Raw genomic sequence first — 20317 nt, 5'->3', positions numbered from 1 at the left:
TCATGCATGCATGAAACACATTGAGATCCATTATCACTTTGCCAGAGAGAGGCTACATGCAAGTGATATAAGCCTTGTCTACTGTCCTACCACTAGTAATGTGGCAGACATCTTCACCAAAGCTCTTCCTCGTGACAAATTTGAAGCACTTTGCAATGCTTTAAATTTGATCTCCTTTGGTGGATGATCCTTGTATCTTGATTGTGTTTGACTCACATCTACACTCACAGATGAGTATAGGTGATCTTTAGTAGGATATTAGGGCACTTTTTACTCTCTATACTAGAGGTTTTTTTCCCCCAGATTTATCCTTTTATTTTATGTGCCTATGTTACACAGTTTTAAGCACTTATTGTATTTCACACTCTTTGGGTGTGAACACCCTTTTACAATCCTAAGGTTTAAGGATTGTACTTTGTACTTGCACCTTACACTTCAGATTATTGCATTATTGGGTATCGTGCTCTCACACTTTACACTATCTACTCTACTCTCAGCTAAGCTTCGATCTCTTTCTACTCTTACATGGATTTGATGCAAATAGGCAGTAGGAGAGAGAATATGTAGCAAACACAAATCTGTAGAGGAGAGAGAAAACTTGGCGACATCTGTAGGAGGCAAACACAAAGTTTGATGTGGGCAATAGGGTACAAAGTATAGGCGATAGTGAGGATAACCCTACGTAGGAGAGGGAAGATCAAACACAGGTGGTCTGGTCAAGGTGACAACAACTGGATGATGGCAATAGCTCTAGAAGGCCCTGGTGATAGTAAACATAGCTTGAATGATGACGCCAGTAGCTAGAGATGGACGCGTGGCAGCAAACACGAATCTGGCAGTGATCAATCAGTAGGTGGCAATTGGATGTGGGTGATGGAGGCTAGAATTAGGCGCTAGATGGTAGTAGAAAGCAAAAGGAAGCTCTGACCGCGATGTCCTCTGTGAATGGTGTGTGGGCAATAGAGATACAGCTCTTGAAATCTGTAAAAATGAGATTAATGAAGAGTGGTGGGCTGCATGTCTATTTTCAGAAAGTTTGGGGCACCCAAATTAGGGTTTGGCATGTGGGATACAATAACTCTCTAGGATCTTGTTTCTTTTTCAAATAATAAGGTTTCTTCATTAATTAAGTGTGTTTTGGGGCTGTTTAAGTTAGGCTAATGCAGTTTTAGCTCAACACCCTCTCGTAGGCCTGAAGTGGAGCCATGAGAAATAAGCCCTTTCAATTATTTTCTTTGACCCCAAGGTGTCCTATCCCAAAGCAACTAGGATATTAGGAAAAGGGTGCACGTCGGCTGCCTAGTGACCTACCAAGACTATAGAGTCGATGGTTATCTTACCAAGGGAGCCAAAGTGATCACCCCAGAGAGGCTAGTGTATTGAGCAAAGAGTGCTTTTCGGCTACTTGGGGTCTACCAAGTCTTGCAAAGGCGGATGGAATCAAGAATGGATGTTGGGTGTGAGGATCTCTCGTTCAATTAGAATTAGTGTATCCCTATAAGCATAAACCATGACCATAAGTTAGTCCATAATTATAAGAATACCTTAAATATCTTAATATATGAAGATAAGCAATCCAATGATACATTCTAGGTGTATTAAAATACTAAGCAAACTAATTGAGTATGTAAGATGAATCAACCGAAGGAGTTTCCCTACAATAAAACGATAGGTGTGAGCATCAAAAGGCTGACTCGAGATATCCTTATGTGAATGACAGTGGGATCAAGAGACGTGGCCACTGGCCGTGTTTGATTTGTACAATACTATTTTACCAGTTGTAGGGCGTACGTCTGCTGTGACCAAAAGATACTTCTCTTGGATCGAATGATCTCCATCTCCAAGAAATAAGACAATAGACCTAAGTTGGTTATCTTGAATGTAGCACAAAGCGTTGCCTTGATTTCTGCTATGATCATAGAATTTGAGCCAGTGAGGAGTATATCATCAATCTAGACTAGGATATAGCTGACCTTCATTCTAGTGGTGTACACATATAGATTTGGATCATAGGGGGTAGAATGGTATCCATAAGTTCGTAATAACTCTTCCATTTTATGGTACCAAGATCTCAGTGCTTGCTTCAGCTCATAAAGAGTTTTCCGTAGGAGAAATACCTTGTCATTCCGATCAGCAAAACAAAAGTTGGGAGGTGCTCCACATAGACGTCCTCCTTCAAATAACTATTCAAAAAGGCACTTTTGACGTCCATCTAATGGATTGGCCAACTGTAGCGAGTGGGCGAGTGCAACCAATAGATGAAATGATGTCAACTGAGCGGTAGGTATGAAGGTTTCTTTATAATGAATGCCGTGCTTTTGCATGAAACCTTGCACTACAATGTGAGCCTTGTATTTGTCTAAAATATCATCAGTCTTTAGCTTGGTCCTAAAAATCCACTTGGCCTCGATGACCAACTTGTGATGAGGACAATCCACCAATGTCGAAGTTCCATTTCGATCGATACTATCTAATTTCTTCTCTATGGGCTCATGCCACAGAGGGTCATGGATAGCCTCTTCCCAACTATCCTGCTCGGAATGTGCAATGTAAAAAGCTGTAAACAATGCTGCAAATGAGGCTTGAGCACTGAGCCGAGTAGACCTTCTAGGACCCTTTGGAGTGGAATCCGGTGGAAGGATTCCTGAACCCGACATGGGGCCTAGGAGTTGCAATATCGGCAGGAAGGTCAACAGGTAGTAGATTTGGCTCAAAAGGCACGATCATCTCATATGATGTGAGCAGAGGTGAGGATGCTGAGTTTGGTGTAGAAGATTACATGATGTCTGTTTCGTCAAAGACGACATCCCTCCTAACGATCATCTTGTTTGTTCGAGGATTGAACGGACGGTAGGCTTTCGCTCTTCGGAAGCCCACAAAGATCAAAAGATTTGCTTGAGGGGTGAGCTTTTCTATCTTGTCATTCGGAGTGTGCATATAAGCATGACTACTGAAGACTCTAAAGTGAGAAACAATAGGTTGAGAGCCAAAAAATGCCTTGTACAAAGTCTTTTTAGGGATCGCTGTAGTTAGATATCGGTTAAGGATGTACACTAAAGTGTTAATAGCCTCAACCCAAAGGTGCTTAGGAAGCTTTGCTGTGAACAACATAGGTGTGCCATATTCATGACTAACTAGTTTCTACGCTCTATGACTCCATTTTGTGCAAGGGAGTCAGTAGATGTGAGATGGTGTGCAATGCCTTGCTCATGTAGAAACCTAGAGAACTCATGGGAGGTAAACTCACCACCAAAATCATTTTTCATAGTACCCACATGACGACCATTCTAGTTATGAATTAGCAACACCCAAGCACTAAAATAAATGAAGGCATTTGACCCGTGCTTGAGGAAGTATACGACGTATATCTAGAGAAATCATCCACTATAAAAAAGAAGTAAAGGGCGCCATTTAAGGCGGGAGTGGATGTGGGACCATAAAGATCTACATGAATGAGCCTAAGGGGTTTCTCAGCACGGGTGGTAGACTGCTAAGGAAAGGTGTACGATGCTGCTTACCTAGTTGATATGCTTTACAAACCTGTGAAGATAGTTTGAGGCATGGAAGGACCTCAACCATCCCTAGACACGATAGCTCATAAAGAGAGTTGTAGCCAAGATGTCCTAAGCGAAGATGCCAAAGATGCTTAGAGTCTGTGGGCTCCCATGTGGTGGCCAAGGCTTAGAAGTGATGGAACTTTGAATCGTCGACAGTCAGCTTGGTAAGAAAATGGGTCATGTGGTAAAGGCCATTAGGCTATGTCTTGTTGCGAGCAATCACTAAACTAGTCTAAGAGTCTAGGACCTTGACTGTGGTCACTGTGAAGAAAATTGCTCACCCCAAATAGCAAAGTTGCTAAATGGACAATAAGTTCACCCCAAGCTAGGGGACATGATAGACATCATTGAGCAAAGCCAAATCTGGACCTTGGTTAGTGGGAAAACTGACATGATCTTAGAAGCTGGGCCTGAATCTTGACTGAGGAGTTTTTTCTTACGCGGACTCTGTTGGCTACATGGGCCCGAGAAATGAAAATGTCCTTTGTAGGAGTCATGTGATAGGTAGCTCCATTGTCCATAAGCCAAACAAGTGTTGGTGTGCTCGGCTGTGATGAGTGGGTCTCGGCAGTCACCTCATTAGGAGGCAACTTGTAGATGTGAACGAGACTTGTATCCGATGTTTCTAAGGAGACCATGTGGGCCTTTGAGACCAATTAGACAAACCCTTTGGAGTTGAGTAGTTCACCAAGTGTGATGGCTGATTGGTGGCAGTGTAGGACTAGTCTTGCCACTACCCCTACTGGGGGTTGCCACCACCCTGCTTTCCCTATTGGGGGTTACCCGACTTGGGTGGTCGGCACTTGTTGTCATATTAATGGCAAGCCTTTTGACAATGTTGACAATATCGATTCTTCTTAGGTACATTCTACCATCCACGTTTGACAGTAGATTGAGTAGTTCCTTGGGATTCACTAGCCTTATTTTGATTTTGATTTTGATCTTTTGTTTGCCCCTACCTTGCTGCCCCTTCTGAGAAGATGCAACAAGAGCCACCTCTATCAAGGATGTGTTATGAAATTGATTGAGTAATTGTGCATAATACAACAACTGATACTCAAATTCATAAAATGTAGGCACCTAAGGTTGTGGAATCACCTGCTACACAAAATGGAAAAATTTTCTTGCAGCTTGTTAAGGAACAGGGTAACTCGATCATCGTCAGAGGACTTGGGAGCCAAAATGGTTGAGAACTCAACGAGAAGAGATGCCAATACTCAGCCAACTTGACTTTCAAGCCATCCTTGTCTCCCATTTTAAAGTTTTGGAGCTCATGATTCAAATTGATGTGACGCATTCTATCCCGAGTTGCATAGTAGCCAGTCAATTGTTCCCAATGCTCGGAAGCTAAGTCGAATGCTGAAGTTGAGAGTGAATTTTAGCTAGTAAGCTCTGCATAAGCTCGACAACAGCAGAGGTGTTATGCGCCTTCCATGAGCGGACGACCTTGTATGGAATAAGTACGGGATTAGGTTGGGGTTCCAACCCTTGCTCTAAATTTAGTAGACTTTGAGAGTCTAAGACATGCCTCATCAAGTTTGACCAAGTGGTGTAGTTTGACTTGTTGAAACGAGTCTTGTCATTAAAAGCATGCTTGGTTGATAAGGAGCTAGAAACATGAGGCGTCTTTGAAGGTGGATAGGTGGGGTAGTGTGGAGGATAAGATGGTGGTAGTGGTGGTGGATAAGGAGGAGGAGGGGTGACTGGTGGATAGGCAGAAATAGGATGTTGATGTCCAATGAGTGCTGATTGATACGGAGGTACCGAAATGGACATAGGTCCATGTGATATTGTAGGTGGAGATAGAGGCACTGGGACACGATAGCCCTATCCAAATGTCGGCTGGGGCACAACATAATGACCGCATGGTCCACTAGGCAATGCCATAGAGGCAAATTGCGGTACCAAACGATCCACGGTCAAGTATGTTTGGGATGCACTCCCTAAGGGATAGCTTGAAAGTGCATGTGGAAAGTTGAGCCTCTGCCATAGGTACACCACTCGGAAACAGATATGTAGAGGTCGTAAAGGCTGTGCCTAAGTGTGCAAAACCCCCCGGTGGGTTGTGTGGTGGTAAATGTGGTGCACTTAATGGAAGCAAAAACGAAGGTGCAACGGAAAATGAGGGAGGGATGGGAATGGATTAGTATAGATGTTGTTGTGGGAAACATGGTTGGTTCCTTTTGTCCATTAAATGCATTAGATGAAGATGCACCTACTCCAAATTGATCACGAGAAATAAAATCACTTGAAGGAAAAGAAAGAGAAGGAACACTTACTAGTTTTTCTTTTAGCTTCTTACCTAGTTTTGAGTTCATAAAGAAATGCCTGTCTTTCTCATTACTCAGAAACCAAAGGTTATTTTGAAGAGTTCTTTCTCGATGGATCCAATGGAAAATACAAAATCAATTGGTGTAGAATTTGACATAATGGGGTTTATACTTGGCGTAAGAGGAAAGAAGTACTATGGAATTGGAGTGTAATCTGAGCCAGGTTCCACTTGCAGATGGCTAGTTCGCAGTGGAGATTCTAAAGGTTCTACAAGATCATTAGTTTTGTGAATCTACAGGGGATAACTTAGGCTTACCTTCAACCTCTTGCTAGGCCCTATACATAAGGATGAGATCATACTCAATTGCAAAAATATGATATGGTTTATGGACTTCATGGTAGTCTGATGGCCGCCCATGTTAGATCGAGCAGTAGTAAGCTAGGAGGCACACTCCTGATCGTTTTTGTCTATGTTTAACTATGGAGATTGGAGCAGTGGTGTGAATGCATTTGAAGTCATCAGAACCTTCTGTTGTTCTTGCTCCTGCAGACGAGCTTTCCAGTCAAAGGCCAAGGTTTCTTAGAGAGTACTTAACTTTGATACCATGTGAAGAAATGCTTTTAATGCAGAAAACATAAAACCAATCATATGGCAAAGCACAAACTGATAAACACAAAACATAGTTAGGGTTAGGGTAACTCAAAGATAGTGAACACAATGAATGATGAAGTGAATGACTACTGAATATATAGTACTCATGCAACAAACATGCTATGCAGTGAATACTGAACCTCAAACTCTCCTATCTCTAGGATCAAGGTAGAGGTTATGAGCTAGAGAGTGTGTCGTACTCTTAATGGATCTTGAAATGCAGCAAGGCAGCCTCCATGTGTTGAAAACCAGCAAACATAGCCATAGAAGACTGGATCCGGTTCAGATACATAGTAGGAGAGAGAATATGTAGCAAACACAAATTTGTAGAGGAGAGAGAGAACTTGGCGATAGTTGTAGGAGGTAAACACAAAAATTCTAATGTGGGCAACAAGGTATAGAGTATAGGCGATAGTGAGGATGACCCCACGCAGGAGAGAGAAGATCAAACACAGGTGGTCTAGTCAAGGCAACAAAAGCTGGCTTATGGCGATAGATCTAGAAGGCCCTGGTGACAGTAAACACAGCCTGAATGATGACGCCAGTAGCTGGAGATGGATGCGTGGCAACAAACACAAATCTAGCAGTGATCAATTAGTAGGCTACAATTGGATGTGGGTGACAGAGGCTGGAATTAGGCGCTAGATGGTAGCAAAAAGCAAAAGGAAGCTCTGACCGCGATGTCCTCCATGAATGGTGTGTGGTTAGTAGAGATACAACTCTTGAAATATGCAAAAATGAGATTAAGGAAGAGTGGTGGGCTACATGTCTATTTATAGAAAGTTTGGGGCACCCAAATTAGGGTTTGGCATGTGGGATACAATAACTCTCTAGGATCGCGTTTCTTTTTAAAATAATAAGGTTTCTTCATTAATTAAGTGTTTTTTGGGGCTGTTTAAGTTAGGTTGATGCATTTTTAGCTTGACGACTTGCGAAGACTCTAAAGTGGGCAACTATAGGCCGAGAGCCAAAGAATGCCTTATATGGTGTTCTTTGAGTAATAACCGTAGTCGGGTACCGGCTGAGGATATACACCGAAGTGTTAATAGTCTCGACTCAAAGGCGCTCACGGAGCTTTGTTGCGAATAGAATAGAGCGTGCCATGTCATGATGGTCTGGTTTCTATGGTCTACGACTCCATTCTGTGAAGGGAAGTTGGTAGAGGTAAGTTGGTGTGAAATACCATTCTCTTGTATTTCCGAAATGTCCTAAGCAAAAATGCCAAAGACGCTCAGTGCTTGTAGACTCCCGTGTAGCGGGTAAAGCTTGGAAGCAGTGGAATGTAGAGTCTTGGCTGTTGGCTTGGAAAGAAACTATGTTATGTAGTGCAGGTTACTAGGCTGTGTCTCATCGCAAGCAATCACTAAACTAGTTTGAGAGCCAAGGACCTGGGCTGTGGTCGCTGCAAAGAAGATTACTCGATTCAACTCACAAAGCTACTGAATGGATAATAAGTTCACCGCTAGCTTGGGGACATAGTATACATCATCTAGTGTAGCGCTGTTGGAGCGTTTGGGGTCGAAAGTCTACTGCGGGGGTAAGAGACAGAAGGGTGAAGGGAGATTCAGGGAGAGGAGTAGACGGAAGAGAAGGGGTCGAAAGAAATAGAAGATGTAGAAGAATACTCACAGAGGTGAAGCGTGCCAATTTATTTCTGCATTATGAGAAGATAAATCTCTTGTAGACAAAAATGTGCATAAAACAATAACATCTTCTATGTTGCTCAGACCACCAATCTGATGCCTCCATTTGCTCCGAAAGAGGGGTAAAAAAGCAGGACACCTGAACACCTGGCCAGAATTTTACCAGATCACTCTTTTTTCATCTCCCAGTTCGGAGTACTGTTCATTGCCTAAAAACTGCAATGCGTATTGTGCGATTTTGCCAATCCTTCTTTTTATATAAAATCCTCCCAAAATGGCTGAAAGTTACATGCTTTCTTTTACATATTATCCTATTCTAGAAGTTGTCTACAATTTTTGGAGTTTAACAAGAAATAATATCAAAAGTATAAAAAAATTATCTAAACTTGTCCAAAAATCTAGTATTTTTAAACCAACCACACTACGGACACAGACACTAATGACTAATATGGCATTGGCTCTCTAGATCAATAAGAAAGTTGTACCCTAGAGTTTTTCACACTGTGACCACGTAGTGGCATGACATCCACCCCCTCCTAACCTGCACATCCTCCGGCATCTGCCAAAGTCTTACGGATCTGCAGTGTTAGAAGATCCTCTGTCATGTCAACGTCTTCATCATCTACCTCTTCTTCTTCCATATTCTCATGTTCATGCTCAGTATCCAACTCCTTCAACTTATATGCTGAAGACTCCCTGTGTTTAAAGAACTTGATATGTTTTCCAACCATTGGAATCCTTAGAGCTGTCCCATCCATCTCATTCAATGCATAGGTAGCATTATCAAAAACAAACCTTACCACATATGGACCAAACCATTGCTTTGCCATCTTCTGACTGGCACTCTCCTGATTTTCCAAGCTGTTGTCATAAACCAGCACCCAGTCCCCTTCTTGTATAGCTTGTGGTTGAAGTCTGTGTCGCTTGTCAAACCTCTTCTTGTTCTTGATCCTTGTAGTCTTCGGCTTTTTCATGGCTATCTCAACGTCTTCAGGCCTTCTTTCTAACTATCTAATGCGTAGGACCAACAATTCTTCTCTATTCAAACCCTCTTGCCATGGTAGAATACTCCAAGTAGCAATAGTCTCCTCAATAGGCATAATTGGCATTAATTCAGTAGGCATATACCCTGCAATTGTACTACGAGTGGTCCTATCTGTGAGATGAAGGCAGGATCGAAGCTTAGCACAGAAATCAGTAGACAGTATGAGAGTGAAGTATGATACCCAATGCAATAGACTGAAAGAGTGTAAGCTGAAAGTACAAGGTACAACCCTTAAACCTTAGGGTTGTAGGGGGTGTTCACACCCGACACGATAAGTGCCCATAAGTGTGTGTCATAAGCACATACGAAATAATACCATAGGTCTGGGGAAAAAAGCCTCTCCTACCGAGAGTAAAAAGTGCCCCAGTGTCCTATTGATCACCGACACTCCTATGTGAGCGTAGACGTAAGTGAGGTGTGAGTGAAATACCCAACAAACCCCCCTCCTAGTTTTATTAGCAATGTGTACAAATGCTTTGGGTTGGGTGGTACAAAATGAGCTGTGAACAAAGGTAAAATCAATAGGATTAAGCTACTTGATGATTTTCTCAAATGGTGCTGAATTTATTTATTGATGACACTAACATATTGTGAAAAATGATGGGACATCATTTAGAAACGTTTGGAACTGCTTGAATACCTTATGTATGGCCTTTGGCTCTAGGATAAATCATAACAAAACATGTATGAGGAGTCTAATCAAGCTTCCACCCCCTTTCATGGTTGATCGATCAAGGCTACAAAATCACCACCACCACCACAACAACAATAGTCAACAACCCAAACCACCACCAACAACAACAACCACGCAAAAAAAAAGGAGATTTTTTTTGTATGAATTCATACGGTACGGTACGGTACGAACCGTATAGTACGAACCAGTTCGTACTACGTACGATTGCAACTATGAACTTGTATGTGAACAACATGCAAAATAAACCATTATTGTTTCCTAGCATTAGACTAGTTGTGAATGCATAAGTATGGACCCAAAAGCAATAGAAAAGGTCCCCAAATTTGGGCTGATTTGCTGCTGTTTGGAGTATTTGCAGGTAAAATAACAAGGAGAAGTTAGTAAACCCATCAAATGGAGTGTCGAACAACATGATTGCGCGGATGTGATTAGCATGATGAAAAATCCCTAGGTTTGTAGAAGTTTTTGGTTTGCACCCAAAAATTTGGCTCATTGAACTTTGTCAGTTGGTTAACACCAAATTTACAGGGAGTACCGAATTTAGAGATGGGCTATCCAATAGTCTCTTCTTTTTTCTCTCATCACAGTCACGATAGCCCTCTTCTTTCAACTTGATTGAGGCTAGTTCTTGTGCACAATGGGGTCTTGTAGCTTGTAGTTTGTTGGTATAGATGTAGCATGTCAGCGACAATGCTGGTTGTAGTGCAAGGAGACTTCAATGCACTATATATTATTATCCGAGACAACGTGGTTGGCGTGGAGAGGGACTTTGTGTGAGATTCTTAGTCATATAGAGTCTAGCCTTGGATGGTTTTTTTTTGGGGGGGAAGGGGGGGCAGGCTTCTATTGGCAGTCATAGCTAGGGTCGGCTGACATTAGCCATACCAAGTGCCCTAGGAAACCCTTTGCCTAATTGTGCTAGGTGTGCTATCTATCTTAACAGTCATAAGTGATATTTAATGTAGCTAGGAAGCCCATACCAAGGGACAAAGAGCATCAACAGGTAGCCTAGGAGATGGGCAACATTGGGCATTTCAATGTGCCTTAACTTACCAAAGGTCCTTTCTAAGCTCATCTACACTACTTTTGGACCATGCCGTCTACTTGGAGCATGATGTACCATGCTTCACCATCTTGGGTCCCCTACTCGATTCCCACCTAACTCTCATCTCACCTCAACCCTGTTGGCTTCTCTTGGCTTGAACTCAAAGAATAGGGCCCAATTGCCAAAGCTTCTCACAAAGCACCTCTATGCCAAGGCCAAAGATGGTTGTGCTAAGGTGCACATGGGAAGCGATTCCTTTTTTCTCTTTAGGGGAAGTTAGTTTTTATTGGCTTTATGGACCACAGTTGACCCCAAAACAAAACCACAATATCCACCTTGTTATGAGGATACCATGAATTAAAGTGGGCAGCCTTGAGTCATATTTGGTACTTTGCGCCTTGGTATCTTTCCAACCTAGGAAGAGAAGGCTGTTAAGCTTAAAAAAGATGTATTGTACATTAAATATTAATTAGCTTGCTAAGATTACCACAATTTTTGTGTCCCATAAGCAAACACCCAAACTTTGGGAGGATTCATACCTATAAATATGAGGTTGCCCACACCACTTAGTTCATCCCTTGTCTTGCAGGTTTCAGGCATCAGCTCTCTCTCCAATGGCTGTCTAGCCCAACAGGACTGCTGTTACGCCCCCTCCATCACTTGATGACCTACTTCCTATCACCCAACCTATAGGAGGTGCTCTATTGGCTGTGTTCTGCTGGTCAACTGGCCGCTGACTGCATCCAGCCCACCTCCATCATTATGTGACTGCTCTAGCTTAGTAGGGGATAGGTCCAGCCTTGTGATTTGGTACTTCTGCAGGCTGCCCTGCATCAAATCTTCCTCCTATAGTTGTTGCCCAGCTTCAGCTTGCTGCGGGTGATCAGCTATCATCTTCCGGCAGTTATATTGCTGCATTTACCAGTTCCAGCCCTATAGACTGCTGCATTTTTGTTTCCAGCCTACTGCCCTTGGCTTACTCCCACGAGAGTCATTGGCTGTTGGACAGCTTTGCCTTTGAGCATCTGAATCTTGTGCACTATTTCATTCATTTAAAGCATTCATTGATTCACTTCAGAGTTTCTTTCTTCTCTGTTTGAGTTTTTTGCATTTTGTGCTTTTGCGCTTATGTTTGAGTTTTTTGTGTTTCAGTCGTGGTTGTACACTCAATTGTTTTCTTTTGCAAACCTTAGCATATCTTCACAAGGGCCTTTGTAGCTTATTAGTATTGTTTTTGGACAACGAACAATTATTTGAGAATATCTGATTTGTTGTCTTAGTTCTAGTACAATTCATCCAGTCTAATGTGTATGCAGATCCCTAATCATGTTGCAATCAAAATTTCGCTGGAGCTGAAGAAGCTGCTGATTGATAACAGCCTACTTGATGTGTATGCAACATTTTTCCGGTCAAGCTTTCCATGATTCTTTTGAATGTTGCACTGTCTATTATGCATGAAACTTAACATGTTCATTCATGTGAACAGGTCCCAAACAGACCTAGAAGCCAATCTTTTCAAGGTAAGGCTCTCTGGTAGCTATGTAATTGATCAAATGCTAAATGCTTACTATGAAATTCCTTGATTTTGTATCATTACTAGTCATATCTATTGAAGGGATTGCTTGGATATTTATATGCTTTACACTACTAAAAGATGGACCAAATTCTTTTGAGTTTAAAGTTGCACAAAGTTAGTTTTCTTTGACTTTGAGCTTTCTGGTCTGATGTACCTGCAGCTTATGGAGCGACGTGGTTATGGTGAGGACTATATCAATCGTTACAAGATGATGACTAGGTTATTTTTGTGATTTGGTCTACTTTTTACCATTTTGTGTCCTTGTAATGCACATGGTTATTCTGCACATTTTTATGGGTTCTGGCACTTAAATGTTTTTTGAATAAAAAAGGACTTACACTTCAGTATCTTTGTCAGATTTCATCATCAACGAGTCCCACTTGTCATTTTGGTTTGTGGCACTGCCTGTGTTGGGAAGTCAACTGTTGCAACACAGCTTGCACAGCGTCTCAATTTACCAAATGTGTTACAAGTATGTACATGATGCCAGAGTTGATGTTTTTCTTTTAGATGGTGCAGTACTCACAAGTAATCACAGTGGCATCTCATGTAGGGGCCAAATTTGATGGCCATGTTATATACACTCTCACCATGTAATGTTTGCTTTGTGCACATTTTGACATGTTAGTGAGACACATTTGCTTTCTCCATGTGAAGATGTTTCTTTCATCTACTTGCTTAGAAAATAGAGATTATCAAAGGTATTGGAGAGACTTTTAACATCAGCAACATGCTCAATCATCCAACACCAGAGCACTACTTTGCATGTCAACCAGATACACTTTGTTCAAAACAACCATTCATATTTCTTCACAAAGCGTTATAGGTCTGTTTCTGGTGATCAGCAGCACCATATTTTGCACTTGCCTGGTTGTCTTTTGTGGTGACCCAGCATTAAATTGTGCATTTTTTTCACCTGGTCTGTTTAATATGCATTGAGCCTGATGCATAAAGAAGCTGCTTCTCCTGATCATGAGTATTTCTGTGGTCAAGGGAAGGCAATGTTGGGAGTCAAAATAAAACTGCATGGTTTCGTTCCCAGTCAGGAGCACAAGCTAATCTCTGAAATTCTACCATTTATTAATTTGTTGAAGGAAGAAAGGGATCAAATTCTGTCATCCTTCTTGTAGATTGTTGAAACTTAGTTTATGCTGGATTGCAGACTGACATGGTTTATGAACTGATTCGTACGTCTACAGAGTATGTCCCTTCTCATTCCATCTATGTCTATATTTGCAGTTATTTAACCTGTATGATAAAAACCCTTTGCTATTTATGACAGAATTTTCGTTCCTGGCTTGCAATGCCTTGTTTTGAATCATATCAAAATAAAAAGCAGATGAAGTTTTCATATGTTACAGCTGTATAATGTTATGCTGCTATAATTGCATAAACCAATAAAGAAGATTAAATTAAGAGCCCTCTACAGCAGATAGGAACTTCTAACCAAGTGGGAACAATTTGATGCTTAATTATCTCTCAAAGTGATATTTTTTGGGGGCCTCCCCATTTCAAAAATCTTTGGAAGGCATCTCTATGGGGCCATAGAAGTGAGGGTCATAGATTTGCTAATGTCATTAATCACTGTGATATGGGAAACTGGAAGAGTACACTTTAACCATCCCATCTGTGATGCAGTACTGCTGTTATCTGCTGAAGTCCGTCACATTATTGTCTGCTGTTAGATACTGTTTTGAAATGAAGGGAGCCTGGATTGGAGAAGGTTTTTTGGGTTTAAACAATGCTCTGTATGTTGACTACTTTTAGAACCATAATTTTGAAGGAAATTTGACAAGGGTTGCATCTAAGCACATCTATTCATAGATGTCAGCTATAGAGGTAAATCCCTACATTGAATTTTTGCAAATAAAAGGTCCGTAATTTGGTGGTATGTAAAACCAAGAAGAAAGGCCACCTTGCAGCGTTATCAAGGACCTCTCTGGCTTCAAGAATCCATGTCTGATTTCATTCACCCAGGTCTGCATTCATGTCATTCTGAGTACATTCATGTCATATCAGTCTGAGTACAACTGCAATCTCAGTACCTTGGCATCTGCAATCTCAGTACATTTACTCAGGTCTGCATTCACATCAGTTGGCACAGCACGTCAGGCTTCTGAGCACATTTACATTCAGTACTCCTGCATCAGTACATTCATGGCATTCACTGCAGAGAGAGCATACAATACTTCTCATGAGAGGTACTCCTCCCACCAGGTACATCCATGCTCACGGCAAGTACATCTTCCTCACAATAGGTACTCCTCACGATAGGTGTACTGTGAGCCTCATCACACACACACACACACACACACACACACACACAAAGAAAGAAAGAAAGATCTATTAACGTCTCTAAAAGGCCAAAGTGGCCTATGAGACCATAACCAATACAACTGGTATCATCATCTCTCATCAGATAAGAAGAGATAAAATTTATGTGTAAGTTTACATGGTATATTGGAATGAGATGTATGGAAACTGAAAAAGTTGGGAAAAAAAAAACTAAGTTTAAAAAGATCAAGAGTGTAGGGTATCTCCCCCTCAGTCTATGGAATCCACCAAGACTCTGCAAGCTACCTCCAACTGAGTCACCGCGCCAATCTGCCTCTGTAACGAGCAATCATGATGTGAATGTGGTGCATATGAGCACACCTATGTTGCCGACTAGGTACTCTAGGGCATCGTGCTCTGCGTAGCGTTGTAGCTCAGTAGGTGGTAGTCTATCTGTAGTTATGCCATGTAAATTTAGCCATGTGCTCATGTGTGCATACCAACACTGTCTATCTCCCTCTATTGCAAGCTGTCTTGAAGACTCCAGTGCTAGTCTAGGATATCGGTCTTTAGGGAGCTGCCATATCCTCTGAAGGAAAGTAATTGCTTGGAATAATGCCTCAACTACCATGGGTGCAATGCCTAATTTTGCCTGGATGATCTCCTGTGGTACTGAGGCTTTTGTCCTTATCATACGTGCTATCATCATGACTAGCAGTCTTTCCATGTGTTCCTAGCCATCATAATGTTGTGCTTCCGGTCCATCACAGTCCATAACTGGCATCTGTCTAGTATGATAAAGGCTTGGGTCCCAAATGGATGCCCCATAGAGTAGTGTGGGCTTAACTAAAGTGTCAAAAAGCCACAATTTGGTATGAGGCTCTTGAAACTGCACACTGCCGCTCTAGAGTACCCAAAGCTGCATATGCCCATGCAAGCCTAGCCTCTGAAGTCTCCTTCCATGAAAACTATGGCCATCATACCAAGCATTTTGAGGGGCAGTACAATTGCGTATTGTAGTAGGGCCCATCTTACATGGGAATGCCTTTGAAGCTGCAGCATGTGAAACCTTCGCTAGAGATCTAGTGGCATCTTCCAATGGTTCATGTTGGTCTAGCTAGCTTAAGCCATCTCGTACTGCATCACTATAGATGTGCGACGTTTGCTCTAGAAATTCATAATGCGGGAATGTGTGTGATGGTGTGCATGTTTCTTGTCTTTGACTACATGCTAGAGTAAATTTTAAGATCGCATGGTTGGCCGCTATATTGATCGGCTTATCAGATATCTTGAAATCCTTAATTTCTGGAATTAACGCTGGCGAGCCCATTACATAGTCCATCATAGTGACCCCTTTTTTGCTGTTCCAACAAGTGAAAGTATCCACTCCTAGCCATCTTAATAGGCCATTGAATATAGCCAATCCATGAGCACTTCCCAAAGCTAGCAGATGGGATTCATATGCTGTCAATGCCTTATCTTGAGATGTCCTAGCAAGCCCTAGTTCATCCAAAGCCAATTCCTTAAACATTTCATGTTCAATATCATAAAAGGTAGACTTTGTTGGGTATTTGACTCACGCCTTACTCACGCCTATGCTCATATGGGAGTGTCGGCGATCAGTAGGACACTGGGGCACTTTTTACTCTCGGTAGGAGAGGTTTTTTCCCCCAGACTTATGGTCTTATTGTCGTATGTACTTATGTGCTTATGTTACACACATTTGGGCACTTAGTGTGTGCCGGGTGTGAACACCCCCCTACAACCCTAAGGTTTAAGGGTTGTACTTTGTACTTTCAGATTACACTCATTTAGTCTATTCTCTTGGGTGTTGTGCTTCAACTCTGTCTCTCACTCTCACACTGTCTACTGAATCTCTGCTGTACCTTGATCCTCTGTTCTCACATTTGGTATCAGAGCAGTCCTCAGTCAGCAGCCAGGAGTCCCCGCCAATTTTGCCCCCGAGTCGCCAACTCCAGACCTGCCCATTCCTGCCTGCGCCTGTCAGCCCGTCAGCGCGCAGCACCAGACGACTCCTCTGCCCTGCGCGCAGCTCCAACAGTCAGCACGCAACACTGCCCTGCCCAGACGCCACCTGTACCTGCACGCGCCCTGGCGTTGTTCCTCTGTGCGTGGCCTTTGCTCGAGTGTCTGTCTGCAGCCTGTCGCCTGTCGTCCACGTCAGTGGCTGCGTCGCCTGTCGTCCACGTCAGCAGCCCTTGTTTTGACCACGCGCAGCCCGCCTGCCCGCCGTTTTAAAACGTCAGCGTCAGCAGCCCGTCGCCTGCCCAGTCCACGTCACTCAACGTAAACACTGCACGTGACTGTCCTGCGCCCGCCTGTCAACATCCTGCCCACCGTTTTGACCACGTGCAGCCTGCTCGTCTGATGACCACGTCAGCCTGACCTGCACCGCCAAACTGCCCTCCGACCAGCACACGCCAGTCTGCTCCACGTCAGGTAAAATTTTCAACGATTTTTTTAAATTTCAGCACAGAACACAGTTCTGGAAGCGGAGGTTCACACGCGGCAAGCACGGAACAAGTGGGGGGATAAATTTCATGCAAATTTCTGGACTGGATTGTCAGAAATTTTGGGGCTTTTGTGTATTTGGAGGACAGTTGCATTTGAACTGCTAATACAGTCACAGAAAGACTGTTTTTGACAGAAAATTTGGCAAAAATTTTGGGGATTTTGAGATAACAGTGATGCAGTGCACTGTTTGCACCTTGGGAAGCGTGCATTTAAAGACAGTTTTCTGACAGAGTACGCCCTTGCACATTAATTGCAAAAACGTATTTGCTGCAATTTCTGGAAATTTGCAGATTTCCAGTTAATACTGCTTTGACATTGCTCATTTTGTCTTTGGAAATTTTGTCATCATGGCAAATCAGGGAGGTGATGTTTTTACGTATGTATCCAAGGAGGACAGACTGGACGGAAACAACTATTCCCTTTGGTCATTCATGATGAAGAATGTATTAGTGGCCAAGAATTTATGGGATTATGTCAGTGGAGAGGAAACTCGACCGGGAGTTGTAGCTCCCGTTACTCCTCCTCCCCAAGGCGCACGTGGACAACGGGGACCTCAGTCCGCTCCACTTCAGCAACTTCCACCCAGAACTGCAGCTCAAAAAGCTTGGGATACCCGTGATGCACAGGCCTTGTCGCTGATTGCTTTGGCAGTTCAGCGGTCCATCATATCTCATATCCGTTCGGCATCTTCTTCACGAGATGCATGGTTGAATTTGGAGCATATGTTTGCAGGAAAGAATGAGACTCGGATCTCTTTCTTGAAGAAAGAGTTGGAAACTCTGAAGATGCATGAAGGTGATTCTATGCAGGATCACTTAAACAAGATTCAGGACTTGAGGGAGCAGCTCATGAATGTAGATGAGTATTTTTCGGATGCACAGTTGATATCCACCATCTTGAATTCCTTACCTCCTTCGTACTTGTCTTTTCATACTGCATTGAACCTCACCATGAGGATTGCTGAGCACCCACTCACTTTTATTCAGCTAGTTAGCTTGCTTCTAGAGGAGGAGCAAACACGGAAAAATAGTGGTGTGGATGCTATAGTCTCTGAGCAGGCTTTTATGGCAAGACAGAAAGGCAAGAACAGCAAGGTGAAAAATGCTCCACAGAGTTCTGGCACTTCGGGCACATCGCAGAATCAGTCACAAGGGGGGACGCAAGCAAAGAAAGGAAAATTTCATTATTGTAAGAAGCCCGGCCACTATATCACTGAGTGCAGAAAACGCATTGTCAAAGAGAAGAAGAAGGAGTCAGGAATGTCTGTTTCTACCACTCCTTCCACTGCTAGTGAGTCCGCGTCCTTTGTTGTGGACAGGGACTATTGTTTTTACACTTGTAGTTATGACATCTCTTGGGCCGATAGAGCACTTAGCTCTACAGAGGATGCTGACACTTGGTTCTTTGACAGTGGTGCTTCTAGACATATCACATCTCGCAGAGATTTGTTTGCTTCAGTTAGTGCACCTCCCGTTGGGAAATCGGTACAGTGTGCCAATAATGCATCATACCCTGTTTGTGGTATTGGGGAGATTCAGCTCACAGCCATTGATGGCTCTATTCTCCGCCTGCAGGATGCTTTGTTTGTGCCTGGAATAAAGAAGAATTTGCTTTCTATTTCTTCTTTGGCACGTTGTGGTATGCAGGTCACCTTTGATGATGACCGTTGCATGGTTCGAGAAAAAGAATGCATGACTTTGGTCTTGACAGGATCTTTGTGTCATGGTTTATATGAGTTGGATGCTCTTTCAGTAGATCAGTCAGCATACTTGACATCCACTCTTACTCCTGCTATGATACAGGCGGAGTTATGGCATGCTCGTTTAGGGCATGTAAACTTTGGCAGCTTGATGCTTTTACAGCGCACTCAGATGCTGGATGGCTTACCACTCTTGGAGAGACCTCTTGAGCACTTATGCGAGGGATGCATTCTGGGGAAAATGCATCGGTTCTCATTTCCTCGTGATGTTGCTTTCAGGGCAACAACCAGATTGCAATTGGTGCATTCAGATGTTTGTGGGCCTATGCAGACCATGTCATTGGGTGGTTGTTATTATTTTGTGACATTCATTGATGACTTCACACGTTTTTGCTGGGTCTATTGTTTGAAAAAGAAGTCAGAAGTGTATGATGCATTTTTGGCTTTCAGTGCACTTGTTGAAAACCAATGTGGATGCCACATTAAGACTCTCCGTTCGGACCGAGGGGGGGAATACATGTCCTCTATGCTGAATTCTTTTTTGTAGCAGAAGGGCATAGTACATCAGTATACTACAGCTTATACTCCACAGCAGAATGGGGTAGCAGAGAGAAAAAATCGGTCACTCATGGAGATGGCCAGATGTATGCTGAAGGCAAAGAGCTTGCCTCATAGTTTTTGGATGGAAGCAGTCATGTGTGCTTGCCATATTTTGAACAGATGCCCTACCAAAGCCTTGAAGACCATCACACCATTTGAGGCTTGGAACAGCCGTAAATGGTCACTTTCGTACCTTTGGGTGTCTTGCCTATGCCCATATTCCACAGGTACTTAGAAGAAAATTGGACAACAAGGCTGTTAAGTGCATTTTTATGGGATATAGCAATGAGAGCAAAGGCTACAGACTCTATGATCCCGTTACGAAGAAGGTTTTTGTCAGCAGGGATATTGTTTTTGATGAAAAATCAGAATTATCCTTGGCTGGTTTGGACACATATCAGGTTGCCCGTGATGTTTTTGAAGGGCTGCTGCCCATTACTTTTGGTGATTCAGCTAGAGGTTCACAAAATGAACCTAATGTTCAGCCAGCTGCTCCTATGGAAAGTGCAGAAATTCAGCCATTGGCTGATCGGAATATTCAGCATCATGCTGAAACAGAAATTCAACAAGAGCTTGCACACAGCCAGGATGCTAGACAGCTACCTAGATGGTATTTGCAGACTATGCAAGATAGTCCTTTGGATGCACCCATGGCTGGTCGTACTAGAAGGCAAACTCGTTTGCATGATTCAGCACATACTATGGAGTTTATTATGGCAGCAAGTA

The 20317-nt window shown here is 42.8% G+C and overlaps 1 protein-coding gene across 2 annotated transcripts in view; it reads left to right on the top strand.

Moving 5' to 3' along the window:
* LOC148041174 (P-loop containing nucleoside triphosphate hydrolases superfamily protein) overlaps positions 1-20317 on the top strand; it is a 164146-nt gene that overhangs the window by 26336 nt on the left and 117493 nt on the right. For both annotated transcript variants that reach the window (XM_087677359.1, XM_087677355.1), the window contains exons 3-7: positions 12224-12297; positions 12394-12427; positions 12644-12702; positions 12841-12955; positions 13646-13683. In XM_087677359.1, the coding sequence (XP_087533485.1) occupies positions 12224-12297; positions 12394-12427; positions 12644-12702; positions 12841-12955; positions 13646-13683 (320 nt within the window). The remainder of the gene's footprint in view (positions 1-12223; positions 12298-12393; positions 12428-12643; positions 12703-12840; positions 12956-13645; positions 13684-20317) is intronic.

The sequence above is a fragment of the Lygodium microphyllum genome, chromosome 1 (genome assembly GCF_053477565.2).
Source record: "Lygodium microphyllum isolate KBCC chromosome 1, Lygodium_microphyllum_v1.1.10, whole genome shotgun sequence".
NCBI lineage: Eukaryota > Viridiplantae > Streptophyta > Polypodiopsida > Schizaeales > Lygodiaceae > Lygodium > Lygodium microphyllum.
The sequence above is the reverse complement of the archived record's forward strand: the minus strand, read 5'-3'. Positions and strand labels throughout refer to the sequence as shown.